This window comes from Trichoderma atroviride, chromosome 4 (assembly GCF_020647795.1).
Source record: "Trichoderma atroviride chromosome 4, complete sequence".
Classification (NCBI taxonomy): Eukaryota; Fungi; Ascomycota; class Sordariomycetes; order Hypocreales; family Hypocreaceae; genus Trichoderma; species Trichoderma atroviride.
Genome location: NC_089403.1, coordinates 3954810 through 3972709, shown reverse-complemented (window position 1 = coordinate 3972709; position 17900 = coordinate 3954810). Strand labels below are relative to the sequence as shown.

General features: G+C 50.7%; 5 protein-coding genes and 1 non-coding gene across 7 annotated transcripts; 2 read left to right on the top strand and 4 right to left on the bottom strand.

The window, feature by feature from the left end:
- Positions 1-447: 447 nt before the first annotated feature.
- Positions 448-1177, bottom strand: TrAtP1_008687 (uncharacterized protein; the record flags this gene model as incomplete). The annotated part of the gene is made up of 4 exons (XM_066114012.1): positions 448-619; positions 682-710; positions 1065-1087; positions 1150-1177. The coding sequence occupies 4 exons, from the start codon at positions 1175-1177 to the stop codon at positions 448-450; spliced, it is 252 nt and encodes an 83-aa protein (XP_065970104.1).
- A 93-nt stretch (positions 1178-1270) lies between these two features.
- TrAtP1_008686 (uncharacterized protein) lies at positions 1271-2734 on the bottom strand (the record flags this gene model as incomplete). Its single annotated transcript, XM_014086423.2, has 5 exons — positions 1271-1789; positions 1849-2358; positions 2412-2458; positions 2518-2614; positions 2675-2734. The coding sequence occupies 5 exons, from the start codon at positions 2732-2734 to the stop codon at positions 1271-1273; spliced, it is 1233 nt and encodes a 410-aa protein (XP_013941898.2).
- A 169-nt stretch (positions 2735-2903) lies between these two features.
- TrAtP1_008685 (uncharacterized protein) lies at positions 2904-5434 on the bottom strand. Of its 2 annotated transcripts, XM_014086387.2 has the most exons (4): positions 4656-5434; positions 3903-4601; positions 3683-3848; positions 2904-3617 (listed from the first exon to the last, which is right to left on the bottom strand). In XM_014086387.2, the coding sequence occupies exons 1-4, from the start codon at positions 4814-4816 to the stop codon at positions 3201-3203; spliced, it is 1443 nt and encodes a 480-aa protein (XP_013941862.2). In that variant the 5' UTR covers positions 4817-5434; the 3' UTR covers positions 2904-3200. The 2 variants fall into 2 exon arrangements, with proteins under 2 accessions (XP_013941862.2, XP_065970103.1); XM_066114011.1 differs by having other exon boundaries at positions 3903-5434.
- Positions 5435-7530: 2096 nt separating this feature from the next.
- Positions 7531-12175, top strand: TrAtP1_008684 (uncharacterized protein). The gene is made up of 3 exons (XM_066114010.1): positions 7531-9440; positions 9544-10507; positions 10566-12175. The coding sequence occupies exons 1-3, from the start codon at positions 8221-8223 to the stop codon at positions 11250-11252; spliced, it is 2871 nt and encodes a 956-aa protein (XP_065970102.1). The 5' UTR covers positions 7531-8220; the 3' UTR covers positions 11253-12175.
- Positions 12176-12245: 70 nt separating this feature from the next.
- TrAtP1_008683 lies at positions 12246-12346 on the top strand. Its single transcript has one exon. It is a non-coding gene; the product is annotated as a tRNA-Ala (tRNA).
- Positions 12347-12779: 433 nt separating this feature from the next.
- Positions 12780-16282, bottom strand: TrAtP1_008682 (uncharacterized protein; the record flags this gene model as incomplete). The annotated part of the gene is made up of 5 exons (XM_014086934.2): positions 12780-13331; positions 13404-15442; positions 15504-15696; positions 15759-15997; positions 16057-16282. 5 exons carry the CDS (start codon positions 16280-16282, stop codon positions 12780-12782), a joined length of 3249 nt encoding a protein of 1082 aa, XP_013942409.2.
- Positions 16283-17900: the final 1618 nt, after the last annotated feature.

The window sequence follows — 17900 nt, the reverse complement described above, 5'->3', positions numbered from 1 at the left end:
GAATATAACGGGAGAAGTCGTACCTAATAGCCCCAATCCGATCTCGGGATTCAGGGGATGCGCCTTGTCCATGACAGAATACGGGGTAAATGTATGTAAAATATAGGTAACTCATCACCGGTATCATGAGCAATTGACAGTTGGATGGTCTTTGAAGGAGACTGGCAGGCTTACAAGAAAATATATAATCTATCGATATAGGTCTAAAGCTCTACTTTGCAACAGCACCGCAGTGTAGTGATGTGGTTATCCTGACGAAGAAATGGCCGCGTCGCTTTCATCATCTGACCTATCCTTGAATAGCTGCCAACTCTGAGACAAATGAGACTGCCTCTTACTCCCCTTCAGGAGTGCATTGTCCCGGGCTCCCAATATCAGAAGGACTGTGCCGTTCCAATGAGCCTCGTGCCCTTCGCCTCCGTTCTCTTCCGTCTTGAAACTTGGGCATCACAAGCTCTGTAGAAGTCGAGTTGCGAGAGTGCCTTGGAGACTCCCACGGTCGTCTGCGGCGGAAGCGAACTGCGATGCGTTCACGAAAACTCGGTGGCGTAATGGGCTGAGATCGAGAAACGCGTCTGTTGTAATAGTGGTGCCAGCTCCCCAACGGCGAGGAATCCATCTTTGTCTTTCCATTAGCTTCCTCATCTATTACGAGTTAAAGAAGCCGCAACGGCCATTTACCCCAGGCTGTTTTGGACCTCGGCTGAAATCTGGACAAGATGTCATGCACTGATGCGCAAGGGCGGTCGAGTCGTCTTGGGCGGTCATTGGCCATAGCTGAGAAGCTTGTATAGAAGTCGATCGTGGTAGCCCTCTGTCTCCGGAGAAGAGTTTGCCTGGCTGTGCTGTGCCGGCGTTGTCGTGTCCGCCCGTCAGTAAGGCTTGGTCCGATGAAGGAGAGGTTGGAGAGGTTGATGATACTGGCGATGTACAAACATCGGTCGAGTGTTCATTCATTTCAGAGGACAAGATGAGGGTTTGCCGACTTGATCGCTAGGTAGATGGAACGAGGTAGTAATGTCTACTGTGTAATAATAAAAGTCCTCAGCAACATGGCCACAAACGGCGACTGTAGTAGAAACGCTTTCTATGTCAAGAGTCAGGGCCTTTCAAGTTTTGGGAAAAGGGTACGGGCACACACAAACTCACGTGAGGCGGCTGCTTGCCGGGAGCTCATGCCTTCAATATTCTCAACTACCACTTCTATAACCCAAACCTTGAAGTCCCGTTTGTAGCTTCCAGATATCGTCTAAAACCAGGCTGGTGCCGATCACGCCAATAACAAAAGACGTCCATGCCAGTCAGCATACAGCTGCGCTGCGTCTTGTCTTTGTACAGAGTCAGGCGCGTATTGAACCACTAAATTCACTGCAGCTATGACTTGCAATGACACGTTAAACGGTAAAAAGGGCTTGCTCATTAAGAGCTTCGAATCTTCGAGGATAGCTGTCGATAGAGCGATCTGTCTCGCAGGACTATCGGCTTGGTGTGCAGATACAAGCTCTCGTAAGTTTATGAGAAGACGAATTATCTGCTCAGAGCCAGCAATTTGGTTTGAAGAAGCAGATGCGGATTCCGCGCTGTAACTGCCACTCAAGTTTTTGCTGCTTTTTTCCGGTTCGCCTGTTTTGGTGTCCCAATCATCTCCTTTTATCAATTTTGTATCTAGTAAAAGAAGTGTATCAATGACACGGTCGAATTCAGTTTTGCCACGATGGAGAAAGGGTATCTCCATCCAATCTCGAGTCCCAAGGAGTGACGTCTTGCGAGTAGATAGCGCAATGTACGACTGTATTACCATAAGCTTCTCTTCCATAGACTAAAAAGAGCTCCGGATGTTGAATATACCATGAGAAAGCGCAGCTGCCAAAATATCTCAAAGAATGGCGATACCTGGCAGCCTTGGGGCCCAGCTTGCTCTAGGAGGCTGAGGGCGCCATGGGCATGGGAAAGCCAGGAGTCCATACCGAGGGGTGCCATCATCTCAAATTCTAATAGCGCCATGGACATAAGAAGGAGGTTTAAAAGAGATACTGGATGCTGGTGCTTCTGCCACGGAACAAGCCGATGAAACTGAGCCTGGTGGCGCTCCAAGCCGCTTGCATAATACCGGTAGGCTACAGCTCTTAGCGACGCATCGTTGCTTGGAAGAGCTGAAAAAGCTGCCATCACGGCTTGGAATGGAAGCAGCATGATGGACTGGAAATCTGCCGACAGCGAGAGCTGTGGTATCGTCATGGTCCAAGGGTGAAGTGTCCAAGGGCAAAAATGATATGATGCAATCTCAAGTGCCATACGCGACACCGCATTATATACACTGCTGTTGATACTGGCCGGAATACCTACTTGGTTCGTTTGCTAAGACGTATAAGCGCGAGTTCCTGACTCAAAGGGTCTGGCCAAATGCCTACTTGATGCCATTGATCGCGGCGAGCAAGTTCCTGCTGGGGCTGTGCCTCTGGAGGGATATCAGTAAACTTCCACCGCATGACACTGGAATACCAACTAAAGGCTTACCATCTACACTATGGATAAAAATAAGGCCTTGCGTAGTTCCAGGACATGGCTGTTTGAGCCGTATGCACTGGGAACAGTGCGGTTGCTTGTTATCACACTAGAATCCAGTTAGATGGCATTCTCCTTTTTATTCTGCACCAATTTTGTGCCTACTTACTTTTATCTTCCTTCGTTTGCATGTCTTGCACCCATGGACTCTCTGAGAACCCGGTCTCATTGCGCCTTAGGTTACAGGCATACGTCTGATCGGTGAGAGGTGGTTGTGAAATATAGGTGGGAAGAGTTGTGATCCACCATCAGACGGCCATGAAATCGAATGGCAGAGGATGAGTAAGCAGTCTGATTAAGAGCAATGCTCTTCAACAGAAAATACACTCCAGTATTGTGCACACATTGCTTTTACGTTTAGTTTGAGCAAGTATAATAGTTATCTAGCTTTATTTATGCTTGAAGAGGTACATGTAATATTGCCAGTCAAGTGTGTTGGTTAATTATACAGTTCTTGGCCTTCTCGCCCCCTTTGCACAGTTCAATTTCAAGCCTGCAAGTAGGTAGGTAGGCATGGAGGCCGCGTATTTTCATCTTCTGCTTGAAGCTATTATTAAATCCAATGAGAGCTCGGCAATATTTGATAGTCATTAGCCGCAAGATCGACTACTCCCTTCGCTCCTCAATTGTTCAAATCACTTCTCGCTCGAATCTTCTCCCCCTGAAAATACACCCATAGAGGCAGCGGGATTCCTATTGCGATGCTCAGTCCGCCAAGGAATGAATATGTTCCCCCCCAGTCCCATGGCATCAATCATTTGTGGGGCGAAAAGGGGTATTGCGAATGCGAGGAGCGAGCGAGCGAGCGCGGCAGCTGCCAGAGCAGCCGCGGAATACTTGAAGGCGTCGATAAAGTAGAGCTGCAGCGGCAAAAGAATGGACATCATGCCAAATCCGAAGATGGACGAACCGATAATGGGAAGCATCCAGTGCTGGTGCGTCTGTGCTGTCCAGCCGAACCAGAAGAGTCCAATGGGGACGGCGATGGAGCCGAGGAGCATTCCCGGCATTCGGAATTCCGGCTTGGGGATATCGCCATTCTTCTTTGTCAACTATTTCCAGAGGCTCGTTTCAGTTTCACGGCAAAGAGTTGGGGAAATCGCTAAATGAGACTCACATTGTGGTAGACTGTGTTTCCTACCCATCCACCCAGAGCCGTGGCACATAATTCACCAAGTCCTCCTCCTATGTACGTCAAGCCAGTTGGGCCAGGCTGGAATCCATATATGCCGCCAAATATTGTTGGAAAAGTTGTGAAAAACATGTTTAGAAAGCCATAAACACTATATATGAAGTTAGCCGGGTGAAATGATCGAAAAGACAGGGTACGATCTTACAGTGCTCCATAGAAACTCATGATAAGGCAAATGGGGCTTCTTGTAAGAAGTACCAAAGGACGTAGAGCTGCTTCTCTAGCTCTAGGGCCCATCGGTGAGGCAGAAATGCCCTCTCTTTCGCCAATCGTTTCTTTTTTCCAGAACGTTGGCAATCTTCTTCTCTGTGAGCCATCATTGGACTGAATGAGTGCATGATCCGTCTCGGGGAGAAAGAACACGCAGAGGATCAATGCAGCAGCACCGAGAGCGGCCGTTAAGACGAAGCCATAGCGAACCCCAACCGTCTGAGTCAGGTATCCTCCCATGATAGGTCTAGTCGGAGGCCTAATGAGCAAGCCTAGGCTATATATAGCGCTGGCTGGAGCTCGTTCTTGCAGGATGAAGAGATTGGCTATCACCGCACCGGCAATTGATATTGGTGTCGATGCTCCAATTCCAGCCAAGAATCGAAAAGCGATTAGTTCTCCCGTTGACCTAGCGAAGATGCACGCAATACTAAACGCGGTGAATATGACGCTCGAGATGTTGATCACCCACCTCCGCCCATACATCTCGGACAACGGGGCAAAGACGAGTGGCCCAAGTGCCCACGCCAGAAGATATATGGTCAGAGTCAGAGCCAAAACTGTATCGGACTTGATGTCGTATTTCTTGGCGATTTCTGGTAAACCGGGTGCCATAATGGAGCTCGCAAGAGGCCTAGACGAACGTGAGAAGGATGAACTCATTTTCATGCAACGCCAGAGAGCTTACGAGATGAATGCTTGGAAGGAGATTAATCCTATCGTTTGATATTTCTTGGAATTGGCCCAGTTTATGGGATTTTTGTCCGAGTTGCTCCATCTTTGATCAGTAACACTAGTATTCGAGTTCAATACCGATGAAGTCGCGTTGGTAGATTTCTCCAGTTCCATGATGGCGATTAGCTAGCGGTTCTCGATGTCCGTCCCATGAGAGAGCCATGGCCATAGATGGATGCCGAGTATTTATAAACATGGTGAAAAGAGATAATAGAGGTCTATAATGTTGCCGTATGAAATCTGCTCTTGAGTTCTCGGGATTCTAACGATTTGTAGAAGACGAAAATGAGATTCAGCATCGATTGTCTGGATGTATGGGCTAAAGCACTTGAGCTCGGCAGTCTAGCCTATTTGGGATCGTACACGGATGCCAGCAGTGCAGTTCAGAATGGAACATTTACAAAATACAAGCAGCTTCCATGTTGCCTTGATAGTTTCTTCATCAAGCTGACTCACTTTTTGATTGATAATGTAAATATGGATATCTAGCCAAGTTACGTGGCTGTCATTGACTGTGGTTAGCCTAGTATCAAGCTCATGGGAAGCAGGAAATGGCGTGTTTTATAGGGTAAGTACTGGACGTCCCATTGAGAGATTGTAGCATGAACTGGAATATACGTATGTAAATATGGAGAGGGAAAAATAGCTCAAATGAAAAAAGTTGCAGGTTGGAATAGGTGATCGTAGTGTAAAGGCCGGATCAGCGTGCATATCATACGTGAGCGTTTAATTTGGGGTTCAATGGTGCAAATCAAACCCACAAGAAGTTTCACAGGCGCGATATCAAGTACGTCTATGTTTACAATCATGAGATCTTATCTTCTTTCGCGTGTAATGATTGGTTGGATACCAACTGTATTAAAAAATGGACTGCCCGGCTAACCCGGCGAAAATTATTTGCCTATTTACGAACTTGAGGTCATCTTGCGGGCTGTTGGACGCTCTGCAGACTTGTAAGCGATCGACACAAGTGATTACATACTCGTATGACGTGGATTTAGACCTGTGTGTCTCATGTTCAGACCTCATGCCTAACCAGTATTACTTGAAGAATGCCAAAGGCATCACAAAAAAAGAAATGGCGATACAAATTCACAAGTAGGCGTTGAAAGATGTTACTACTAGTATCTGTGCCAATAAGCGGCTGCCAATGTTGCCAGAGTGACCCAATTCGGCCCCCTGGAATATTAACTCTACATGATACGAGTATTGTACTGTACATGGGCCGGCAGCTTTACTTTTAGAAGCACATGCGACATGGGGGTGACAGGCACTCCACAGCCTAAAGAAGAAGCTTCAATTTTCTCTCATCCTTCTTCTTCTTCTTCTTCTTCTTCTTCTTCTGCTACAGTAAACAAAGAAGGGGAAGCAGGTTCCACCAGCTCTTCTAGAAAAGCATGGACTTGCGGAAGACGACGGAGATATTCATCGGTCAGGGTTCGTCCTGATCGCAGGTAGAAATGAGAGAGCCCGCTTCACTGGAGACGAAATTCAGGGATGGCGAGGTCCAAGCCTGAGGGGGCTGAGCGGCCCTGGTCGTCGCGAACGTTGGCCAAGACAGGACATTACCAGCCGTTATGCGCTGGGCCGGCGGAAACTTGCCGGCATGGCTTAATGAAAGAGGGGAGGCAGTGCTGACAGGGCCGGAATTACTGGCTGGATGAGTGCGATCAAATCGTATTCGATCCTTTTTTTCACCAGTGCCAAGCAGAGCCGGGGCTCAGGGGAAGCCGAGAGTGTGCGATCTGCTAATTATTACGAAGCAGTCGGTACCTGTACCAGACTCAATACTACGAATGTACGCAGAGAGCTGCGTGTAGAGCTTGTACCCGACAATAACATGCAGGATTTCGGGACGCTGGAGTGCGCGAAACATGCATAAAAGGAGCTGGGGGCCCATGCCGCGGATTTAATAGGCCAAGAGGCTGATTACATGTGCTTTGGAGCTATTAATACAGTCCCGGCTGGCATGTTGTGACAGGATCGGTGCACAGATACGGAGTCGCAGCTGTCTTAAGTCCTTGTGATGCTCCGCTACACCCAGCCTTCGATTTTCCACTCTCTGCGCGCCTTGCCTTGGTTTATCTTTTCGCCTTCATTTTTCATCGGCAGCCATATTGTCTGTGATCTGACTAAGCTCGTCTGTTTCACGCGCAATAGTCCAGAACGCAAACTGTCATGCTAGTGGCAGGAATTGTCAAAAAGTTGTTTGCCCCCCCTGTTTGGTTTCGCTAGTGGAACGGTTTGATGTCATGACTTGTGTGTTGCTGCCGGACCCATTGTGGAAATGCCCAGCGCCGAGGGCAGCCTGAGTCTCCATGTATCCTGTAAATCATTTCTGCGAGTCAATGGTGGAAAAGGGCTTGGTCTGGCCTGGGGTACCTGTACTTGCAGATGCTGGGTGGGCGACTCTGTGGAGGCTGGTACAGGTACCCCATTCCCGACAAAGAGGGCTGTTGCCTCGATATTATTGAAGCTTTGCCTTGAGGGATGGATTGATTCCATCGAGTAGGTGCTTTGCTCTGCCTCCATGGCTGCTTTTATAGGCACAGCACCGTCACATGTAGGTACCTGCATGTCAGCGCATCCTGCGCGCTGCCGTGGCACGCAAACCGAGCGACCACGATGGCCCAGCGTGCATTTGCACTGCCTCTCGTAGCGGCAGATCAACCTCCGTTCAGCTGGACCAGGTGCGAGATCACGCCCTATGACGAGCGCCCATCAAATGCCAGGTTCCATGGAACTCTCAATCGATGTGTCTATGCTCACTGCATCCTTTGGCGGCCGCCCACTGGAGCAGCAGCAGGGCTCCCTTAGCGGACCCAGCTCCCCAAAGCAGGATTTTACAGGTGCCGTGCGTGCTGTGCTGTGCTGTGCTATGCTATGCTGTGCTGTCAAAGTGCTGTCTGCGCCGGTCGGTGCCATTAATCAGGCTGGTTCCATCAAATGCCAAGAGGCGTCCTCTCCAGGCCTCGTCCCCCCCCTGTGGCCCATCCATTTTCCGCTGATAGCCCCCTGGGCCACCATCATTAGCGCTGGCCCGGAGCCAACGATAAACCCGCCACTGGTACTAGCCAGGCGCCTCGTTCCAATTTTGCTCCAAGGTTGGAGCCCGACAGCCCGCTGCCAGTGCTCGAGTGTCGTCGAGAGCAGCAGCGAGACCTCATTTCGCGCTCTGGTTTCTCTGCTTTGTTTTTCTGCGCGGGAGCGGCTGCACGAACTGCATCCAACCCATCCCTGTTTCCCTTCCCCTTCCAGGCGCTGTTGCTCGCTGTAACCCCCCCCAAGCCAATTCGTCATCCCAGCGGGCTGCGGAGTGGGTCGGCGCGCCGCCAGTCTTTCCCTCTGGTTAGCTGTTCTGTCGTCTCTGCCCAATCTCCTGCACCTCCAATCCAATCCAACCCGCAGACGCAGCAAATCCCCATCCCCATCAGATCCCTTCCCATCGAACCAAGAAGCATCGCTCAATTGGTAGCATTTAGCAGCTGTCCGCCGCTCGCGTCCGCCGTCGCAGCGAAATGCCCTCGTTCCTGACCCAAGACAACCCGACAGTCTTTTCCAACGGCTCCTTCATCAGTCTTGAGCACGGCCTCGAGCACGACCACGACCAGTACGGCCACAGCTTTGCCGCTGCAAAGGGCCTGGCGAATGAGGCATCCATAACCGACGCCCGGTCCTACGCCGTCCATGAGCGCTTCGACGAGAGTTCGACTCTGTCCACGCGCGACTCGGACGTTTCGGACTCGCCCATGCCCTTGAACGAACTCGACCAGTGCTGGCGAGACGACGGCAGCGGCAACGGAACACGACCGACGAGCATGAGCTCTCTCTCCAACGGCAAGAGTCTGGCTGGGGGCTTTGAAGCACAGGATTATGGCGACGCCAGCCACGCGCTGACCAATGGGGCTGCCTTTTCTCTCCCCCATCGCACCGTGCCACAGGAACACCTGTATGCAGGTGCAGGTGCAGGTGCTGGTGCCGCGGCCGATCTGGCCCGTAAGCCAGCCGCGTTAACGTCGTCCAGCAATCAGAGGGCATCGACAAGGAGCGTCCAAGACGATGTCTCGACCACCGTGACCCGGCCAACACCGCCCCCCACAGATGCCGAGTCACACAGCCCGCCTCAGCCTTGGATGCCGTCGCCGATGGCTTCTGACCTCGCCCTGCCGCAGCATACTACCAACGGCACTCCCCATCGCTTTTCATCTCCCGCAACCTACCAGCCGACCGGCTCCAACTCGGCACCCTCTTTGTCCGCTCATCTGCAGCCCGGGCCCAGCATGGGCGTCAAGCAGAGACACACCCTCGAGGTGCCCAAGCCCGCGCCGGGAAGAACATCAAAGGACGGCCTCGACACCGCTCAAGCCAGCGGTCGCTTTTCACCAACAATCGCCAGCCCTCCAGGACCAGGCCGTGCAGCTTCTTTCAACCTGGCTCGACGAACGACGCGGTCTATGCAGTCGGATGCTCCTCGCGACGAGATTGTACCCGACGAAGACGCCATGCGATGGGCCGAGATGTATCGACAGAAGCGAGCCAGCAAGCGGAGACGGAAGGAAGAGGAGGACGATGACCGAGTCTTGGTTGGCACAAAGGTTGACGAGACCCATGCCAACTGGGTAACGGCCTACAACATGTTGACGGGCATCCGTGTATCTGTCTCGAGGACGAATGCAAAGTTGGACCGCGAGTTGACCGATGCGGACTTTAACGTTAAGCAAAAGTCTACGTTCGACATGTATGTCAACCTTTTCCCAACCTTTCAATCGTATATGACTATCAACGCTCGATACCAACCATCCCATGCCTTCTTATGATGCTAATATTCTCCCTTTCAACAGTACCGGTAACGAACTTGTCCCCTCAGCCAAGTACGACTTCAAGTTCAAAGATTATGCCCCTTGGGTCTTCCGCCACCTGCGAAATGCTTTCCGTCTGGACCCTGCTGATTATCTCATGTCCCTGACGGGCAAATATATACTTTCGGAGCTGGGCTCCCCGGGTAAGAGCGGCAGCTTTTTTTACTTTTCTAGAGATTACAAGTACATCATCAAGACCATTCACCACGCCGAACATAAATTCCTACGCAAGATCCTCAGAGAGTACTACAAACACGTTACCGAGAACCCCAACACTCTCCTCTCCCAGTTTTACGGCCTTCACCGAGTCAAGATGCCTTACGGAAAGAAGATCCACTTCGTCGTCATGAACAACTTATTCCCCCCACATCGAGACGTGCACACCACTTTCGATCTTAAAGGTTCGACTATTGGCCGAGACTACAGAGAGGAGGACCTGGCAAAGAATCCACGCGCGACCCTCAAGGACCTGAACTGGCTTCGACGGAAGCAGAACCTGGAGCTGGGTATGCAGAAGAAGAAGCTGTTCCTTGAGCAGCTCCAGCGAGACGTGGCCCTCCTCAAGAAACTCCACATCATGGACTACTCTTTGCTGGTTGGCATTCACGACCTTTCCCGCGGAAACGATGAAAACCTTCGTGGAAAGACACTGCAGGTGTTCAACCCAGGTGGTGAGAAGAGCGCTGAAGACGACCTTCAGGCATCTCTTCTCCGAACCCCCTCGAAGCTGGAAAATTATCGCAAAGCCAAAGAACTACGCCAAATGGTCCAGAAGGAACGCCCAGTACCCATGGGCCAAGCCAATGACCAGATGCCTGATGAAGCGGCAGAAGATCGGCGAGGGCTTCTTTTCAACCAAGATGATGGTGGTTTCAGAGCAACCCACGAAGACAATGAGCCAGCAGAGGAGATATACTACCTTGGTGTTATTGATTGTCTCACTCACGTAAGTCCCGAAGCCACAAGTATCGTTATTCACGGAACTGCTGCTGACCCATGGACAGTACGGAATGATCAAGAAGATTGAGCATTTCTGGAAAGGCCTCTCCAACGACAAAAGCAAAATTTCAGCCCTACCGCCAGACCAGTACGGCGATCGCTTCTACCATTTCATCCAAGGCACCACCATGTCCGCCGAGGAGGCAAAGCGGGAACGTGCACGCAGAGACCAAGAACTTGCGCTTCAGGCACAGAAACAGGAAAGGTCGAGGCAAAGCGCCATCCCTCCCATGCCGATGCATGAGCCGCCTGCTCCTCCCGTCGGAATACAGCCCAATGGACGAGCGTCATTGAAGGGAGCACCCGAGGGACAAATCCCAGAGCGAATCTTGAAAACTAGTGCGACGGCGCCAGGCGCGAGAGATTCACAGCACGAGGCTATTTTACCCGTGGTAGAAGAAGCTGGAGAAAGCAGCAAAGACGAAACGGAACGGTGGATTCATTCGACATCTTGGAATGACACGCCGGAGCCGAGCCGGGCGCCTCCACCAACACCGCCTGCCCACGAACAAACCTTCCTTAAGCCCGATAGCTCGGACAGTGGTTATGGTGACAACAGCAATGGAACTGTGAGCAGAGACAATTCGCTCAAAGTAGCCCGACCGGTCAGCCGAGGAAGTCTCAACAAGGTTTTACCACCACTCCCCAAGAAGGAGAACGCCCAAGAAGGTGGAATTAGAATGGTCATGTAGGCGGACTACAACAACTACAAGACTCTATCCTTGCGCTGGTGGATTGAAAATTGATTGGTATTACGACAAAGCACGGCATGGCGCATAAAATCAGCGATGTTAACTATACACAAAAGGGTCCAAACTTTGACAACCCCTTATTTTTTTTCTCTGATGATTCCGCATGAAGGACAAGGAAACGGTCGGGCGGAATTGTTGGGCTCTATGATTTTTAAACACTGTTTTGCAACATAATCAGCACTTTGCGTTTCTTTTCCTTTTCTTTTTGTTCTTACATTTTCCCTTTCTCATTCGAGAGCACGCGTGTTTTTGATTGATTGTTCCACTTTGGCCACACTTTCCTGTTCATCTGGTTGGGTTCATTTCTTTTTTCTTTTCTTTTGTCCTCAGAGGAAACATCATATTCACTCTCTTCTCCTCCCGACCTGTCCCCTTTCTCCTTTTTCTTCCCTTTTCATTTCTTTTTCTTTTTGGTCTGTCGCATGCGTGACTTGGGAGCGGAGACGAAACAGAGATAGGCGTGGAGTACAAATCATTTGTTGTTGTAGGTTATAAAAAGAGGAGAGGAAAAAAACAAGAAAGAAAGAGACAAAGTGAAAGACAGAAGGGGAAGCTATTTTTTTTTGTCCGCGCCGGGTTGTTGTGCAAAGTGTGCTAATATTGAACTTTTTTCTTTTTTATTACAAGACGTGGATGATACCATTGACCGCATTCTCAACATACATACAGACAGACAGACAGCTATTTAACCTTTTTTTTTCTTAAGTAGATTCGGTTGTTTATTTACCTGCATCTTCATGCTTTTGAGGGTCTCCTTTGTTCTTTTTCTTTTTTTTCTTTATTGGTGATATCAAAATGTGTGTCAATTATGGTGAAATATTTGGGAGAGAAAGAAGGGAATAGAGAATAAAATTGCTTTGGATTTTGAAAATGAAGTCGTAGCTGGTCTCTTTGATAGAGATTCTTTTGGAAATGCTTGACAACGAATAGCATGGGCGGATGGTTTAGTGGTATAATTTTCCCTTAGCATCTTGCAACCTTTGAGTTGTGGCATCGCATGGGAAAGGTCCGGGGTTCGATTCCCCGTTCGTCCAGTGTTTTTTTTCTCTGTTGTCTTGGTTGATGTTTGGGGATTCTTTTTTTTTTTTTTTTTTTTTCGTTTTTCTTTTTACATGTTCCATCTTAACCGTATGTATGAACCTTGCTATATCGATTGTTGAAACACCGACGTGATGTCCGAGGGAGAGCAATAATGTCAGTTCTATCTAAGTGATCTAAACTCCGTAAAAAAAGGAACTCGTTTACGTCCCTTACAGACATCGTAGAGTCAGTTAAGCCTTTTTATAGATAGAAAAGTATATATTAAATCATTGACTATATTAGCTCCGCCTCTAGTATTAATCAGTATTAACCAACATTATTATTCACTAAACCTTTCAACCTTCATTCCTCTGCATCTTACCCGGGTATCCTACTCTGCTTCCTCACACCCAGTCCCCTTTTTTCTCCTTTCTCCTCTCTCCTCTGCTAATTATCCCAAGTAACCTTCATCGAAAGAGGGAAAGGCGAAAGAGTGCCCCAGTTCTCAGTAAGATACTCGCTGAGACCGCCCTCTCTGGCAACCTTCTTTAACTCACCCTGCGGTCCCGCGACCTTCTTCAGGCCTTGCTTCTTGAAGATGGCGCGGAAGAGCTCCACCAGTGCAATCTGGCTGACTTCTTTACCTACGGCAGTGTGAGTGCCGGCGCCGAACTGGATGTAAGACTCGAGAGGACGACGAGGGTCGATGGTTTCAGGGTTGGGGAACTGGGTAGGGTCGCGGGCACCAGACACAAAGGAGGCAAAGACCTTGTCGCCTTGGTTGACATTGACCCTGCGTGCGTCGTCCTCAGTGATGGTATCGGTGCCGGTGGAGACATGGTGCAGGCTGAAGGCACCGGCCATACGGACACCCTCCATGACGAAACCGAGGAGGAGGGAGTCAACCTCGGGGCTAGGCTCCTGGTTGGCTAAGACGTGGATATCATCGACGTAGGGAGCGCCCTCTGTAGAGAGATACCAGTCAAGAGCTTGTGCAAACTAAAGAAAAAGGAAAGAAATGTTAGTGTTGGATAAGTAGAAAAAAGTTGGGATAGAAGAATCAATACGTACCAGTCGGCCTTGAGATGGCACAGCAGCAGCAGCGGTAGGGATGATCAATCCCCAAGCAATATCATGAGCATTAAGGCCAGACTTGGCCAGACCTTTGACGGCATTGACACCTGCGGTGGACAGAGGGTCATTCTTGGTACTGCCGGTGAATAGACGCAGACCAAAGGACTTTGTGTACTTGACCGTCGTCTCAATTGACGCACCGAGCGCATCGGCAATCTCCTTGGTCTTCTGGCGAAGAGGGAAAGATTCAACAGGATCAATATCAAGGAAGATTGTGGTGAAAATGGCAGCCAAAGCAGCATACAGCTCTTGCTCGGAGAAGACACCCTTGGGGTTCTCCTGCGTCTTGAGAGGGATGTTGAAGATCTGCGCAGCATAATGGGTATGAGCCGTGTTGCCAAGATCACGAACGACGTCGATATGCTTCTTGCCCATGATGGTGTACGACTTCTCTGCCAAGAGCTTCTCCGCGGTCGTTGCATAAAACGCCTTGACGACGTTTCTCCAATTGTCCTTGTAGAGGAGAGACTCGAGCGTCTTGCGGTCGCTGGCCTGCATGTACCGGCCGCTGCGACCAGTAAGGATCTCGAGGCCTTCCTTCCACTGAACATTGTACTTGTCGGCGTTGGAGAAGACGTGTTTGAAGCCGCCGATGGATGTGACTTCAACGCGAGGAGCGGCAGCCCTTGGGCGCTCAAAGCTGAAGCGGTGAACACGGTTCAAGCTGGTGAGGATCTTGCGGTTCTCCTGAGGGATGACCATGGGATAGTGGGCGTATACGGAATCCTGCTTGAAGTGGTTGGGGAAAGCCCGGATGAACAACTTGTAGAAGACGCAGCCGTGGTTGACCTTGAGATCATAGGCGACTTCCTTGAATCCCCAGTGAGTGAGGTACTTGGGATTGTAGTCGGTGGTGTAATGTCTGTCGCCGCGCACAAGCGAGACAGCATCAGACAGGACGACTCGGGAAATGGTGTAAGTGGGAGCAATGCCAACACCAGGCACCATGGGCGTCTTGGCCTCCTCAGCAACCATACCCGGGTAGAGCTCAACGTAATCAGGATGCTGGTACAAGTTGCGCAGAGCGTCAGCAACCTGGGGATCAGAGTTGATCTCCTCAAAGGTGTCGTAGGACTTGAGACCAAAGTGCTTGCGGAACTCGTTCAAGCCCGCAAGATTCCACTTTCGGCCGCGGATGATGCCCAGCATCTCAATAGGCTTCAGGATACGAGGGACGTTGCGAGCGCCAAACGAGCCTCCTGGCTGCTCAATGGCTGTGGAGATGCAGTCGACGAGATCGTCATCGTCGAAACGTCCGTCGGGGCCGCGAGTGTATCCGCCAAACACGCAGTCGGCAGGATCCTTGGGAATGCTCATCATGTACTTGTGCAGGGCCATCATGAGCTTGCGCATGTCCATGGTGCCCAAGTCTTCGCCCAGAAGCTCGTCATAGAAGTTGTGCATCCACTCTTCGTCCATTTCGGAGATGCAAGAGTGCCAGCGGTAACAGATGTTGAACTCGGCAGAGACGCTGTTTCCAACTCCTCGCTCTGAGCCCTTGGAAGTGCCAACGTCTGTGCCGGCCTCTTGGCGAGGATCCAGAGTCCACTCGGCATCAACTCGGTTCAAGTTGATAATGTTTCGCACGTAGTCAACAAGAGTGATGTTGATGTACAAACCAGAAGTCACCAGACGAGCAGTCTGGAAGAGCTCTTCGTCGTACTTCTTCCAAGCTGCAGCCGCGGCATCTCCCTGAAGGTTAGAGGGAGGCTTGGCAAACCTGTTGCCTTCGTTGATGGCAGCCAGGTTGGTGGCGATGTAGTTGTGGAAGCGGTTGAACATGACGAGAAGGACGCAAACACCGGGAGGCATACCAAGCAGCCTCTTGTCGGCGAAAGCATCCGGCTTCAGCATACCATCCTTGAATGTGCGGACAGTATTCTGAGATTCTTGGCTATGACCGTACAGAGGAGCCAGGTCGAGGTACGACGACGAATCGTTGATGTTGGCATCTCTCTCGTTGGTCCAGAATAAGTCTATGGTTATTATTAGCCCTGGTAACCCCTTTGACGAGAAATGATTGCGAATGATCTTTACCGTGGATGATAATAGTAGCCCAGTACCAGAGGATGCTCGAGACGTTGTTAGGGTTCTTGATAAACTTGTCTCTGGCCATGACAGATTCGTAGACAGCTTCAGGATCCGGTAGAGCTCCCAGTGGCACGACTCCGGGTCTGACGGAGCGCGAGTAAGGAGTCCCGGCTGCGCCAAGCTTGGGCATGAGAGGGTTCTGAGAGATTTTCGTCAGTATTCATCTCCAAATAGCTGCTCTTGATATGAGAGAATACTTACATTGTTGGATCCGTCAGCTTGGCGGAAACGAAACTCGTCTCCCATGTACAACAACGGGGGATGGTCAAGGGAATACCACAGCTCGTCAATGAACATGTTGGTGAGCACCTCTTGTCTCTTGGAGCCATTGGGCAGCGCAGCTACCAATTTGATGGTCTTCTCCATGAGCATTGTCTTGTCATCGGCTTGCGTCTCGCCCTTTAGCTTCGAGACGATAATCGCCTTGAGCGTCTTTAGGTCTGAAAACAAAGTATAAGCAAACGTCATGTTTCGCCAGAACACTGCTGCTGGTACTTGCCTGAAAAGGTAATTGTGCTCAGATCCTGCATCAGAGTCGGCCTGTTGACAACATTTTTGTATGTGCCATCTCCCATCTCATTGGGAAGAGGCCGACGAGAGGCACGATACAGCTGCATCAAGCCGCCATTTTTGACCGGCTTGGTCTTCTTTGCCTTTGCGACAGGACCGCTGGGGTAGTCGACGATGGCATGATTGCCGTTGGGAGCAGCTCTGTTGGAGTTCATGGTGGACAGGGTATCACAAAAAACAAGCAAATTGTCCAAGAGCAGCAAAACTACACAACGTAGAAAAGAAAAACAAGAATCAACGTGCGAGCTCATGCAGCTGGGGTGTTCCACTGTCTTATATACAAATCCAGAGAGGGGGGCACCTAATGACCATCCAACCATTATGTTTGTCTCTTGAATGCAGGATGAGGCCGCCCAGCAGCAGCTGCAGCATGCATTACGGGGTACACCTAGGCATTCCTAGTCAACCACTTACATGCGTGTAGGTGTGTGAGGGCTCGGGCCGCGGGCTACGGCTGAACCAGCAATCTCGGCGGTAGCATTCTGAGATCGACCCTAGGAGCCAAACAATTACCACATCGGAGACGAGGAAGACGAATAGAGAAAGGCGTGGCCGCTGATAGTCCACATAGCGTGCTCTCGGGCAGCTTAGTGAAAGTCATGCTTGCACGACCAAAGCTATGATGTCTCTTAGCTTCACTCAGGGGATAGGCAGGGTCGCCATTTCTCTATGCCCTCCTAGCCGCCCTTATCGGAGAGCTTGCAGGCCCCAGGTAAGACATACATGCCCTGTATAGACCTTCCCCAGCATCATCAGGCCATAAACTTGGCATTATAGGAGGCAAAGGATTTGTAAAAAGCTTTCCCCTCCTTCGGGTCAGGCACACTCGCCGATGTTCAATGCCCCATTGGCGAATGGCAAGGAAGCGTCTCGTCTCGCATTGTACTTCGGACAGCGAATAGGGAGAGTCTCACAAGAGCCATCTCATCGTCTGCGGGTCAAATTTCTCAGCTCGTGATGGCCAGCGAGTGGTAGGAGTCGTCGACTATACCCAAACCTTGTAAGATGTTGTTTGTAGCAGTACTACGCGGCCGAAGGCGAGTCGTGGTAGCGGTCTCTTGGCTGTCCCTCCTCGACCCACCCCCATCTCGCCGCTGATAATCAGATTGGCCCCGTCAATCTTCCAGCCGCAGAGTGTGTGCTAGTCGGCCGTAAATGAATTGGAAATGCCGATTCCCGCTACGTTAGTGCTGCGGGCACCCTTGGAGGATCTTGGTCAAGCAGCTCGAGCCGACGTCAAACGCTTGTATCGACATATCAGAGATATAGTGCCGGGAGTTGTTTTTATGACATGCTAGAGCTCCGAGGAACACTTCCGTGGCTGGCAGTGGCAATTAGTTCCACACGACTCTTGAGAAACTGAAGTCTCCGTGTGCGCAGATAAGCCGAGGAGGCAGCAGTAGCTGCTTTCACTTTTCCACCCCAAGGGAGAAGCTGAACGTCTCTCCCTCCTTTCCTCCCTGCCCGCTCAAAGCTGCTCCCGCGCTAAGAGCTCCAAGCTCCATGCACCGCAGCAAGCATGCAGATGGATTCTGAGAAACTCGGCCAATCCTACCTCCCGTCGGGCGTGGACGTGGCGGCCGGAAGACTTTTCGCCGTGCCAGCTCTCCATATTTGCCCTGGCTTCACGATGTCTGTCTGAGACATGCATATATAGGCGCCAGACTTGTAAGAGTAGATCGCTGCTTAGTCTGAAATATCCTGGCCTGGATTGGTGCTTCTCCCGGATCCACCCAACTAATAGAGAAATGAGAGGCTTGCTGGACACCAGCT

Excerpts from the sequence above, each read along its gene's own strand:
- TrAtP1_008685 (XM_014086387.2), bottom strand. The coding sequence starts at position 4,816 with ATGGAACTGGAGAAATCTACCAACGCGACTTCATCGGTATTGAACTCG. Across the intron at positions 3,849-3,902 it reads ATGAGTTTCTATGGAGCACT|TGTTTATGGCTTTCTAAACA; the intron begins GTAAGATCGTAC and ends CTTCATATATAG. Across the intron at positions 3,618-3,682 it reads GAAACACAGTCTACCACAAT|TTGACAAAGAAGAATGGCGA; the intron begins GTGAGTCTCATT and ends CTCTGGAAATAG.
- TrAtP1_008684 (XM_066114010.1), top strand. The coding sequence starts at position 8,221 with ATGCCCTCGTTCCTGACCCAAGACAACCCGACAGTCTTTTCCAACGGC. Across the intron at positions 9,441-9,543 it reads CAAAAGTCTACGTTCGACAT|TACCGGTAACGAACTTGTCC; the intron begins GTATGTCAACCT and ends CCCTTTCAACAG. Across the intron at positions 10,508-10,565 it reads TTATTGATTGTCTCACTCAC|TACGGAATGATCAAGAAGAT; the intron begins GTAAGTCCCGAA and ends ACCCATGGACAG.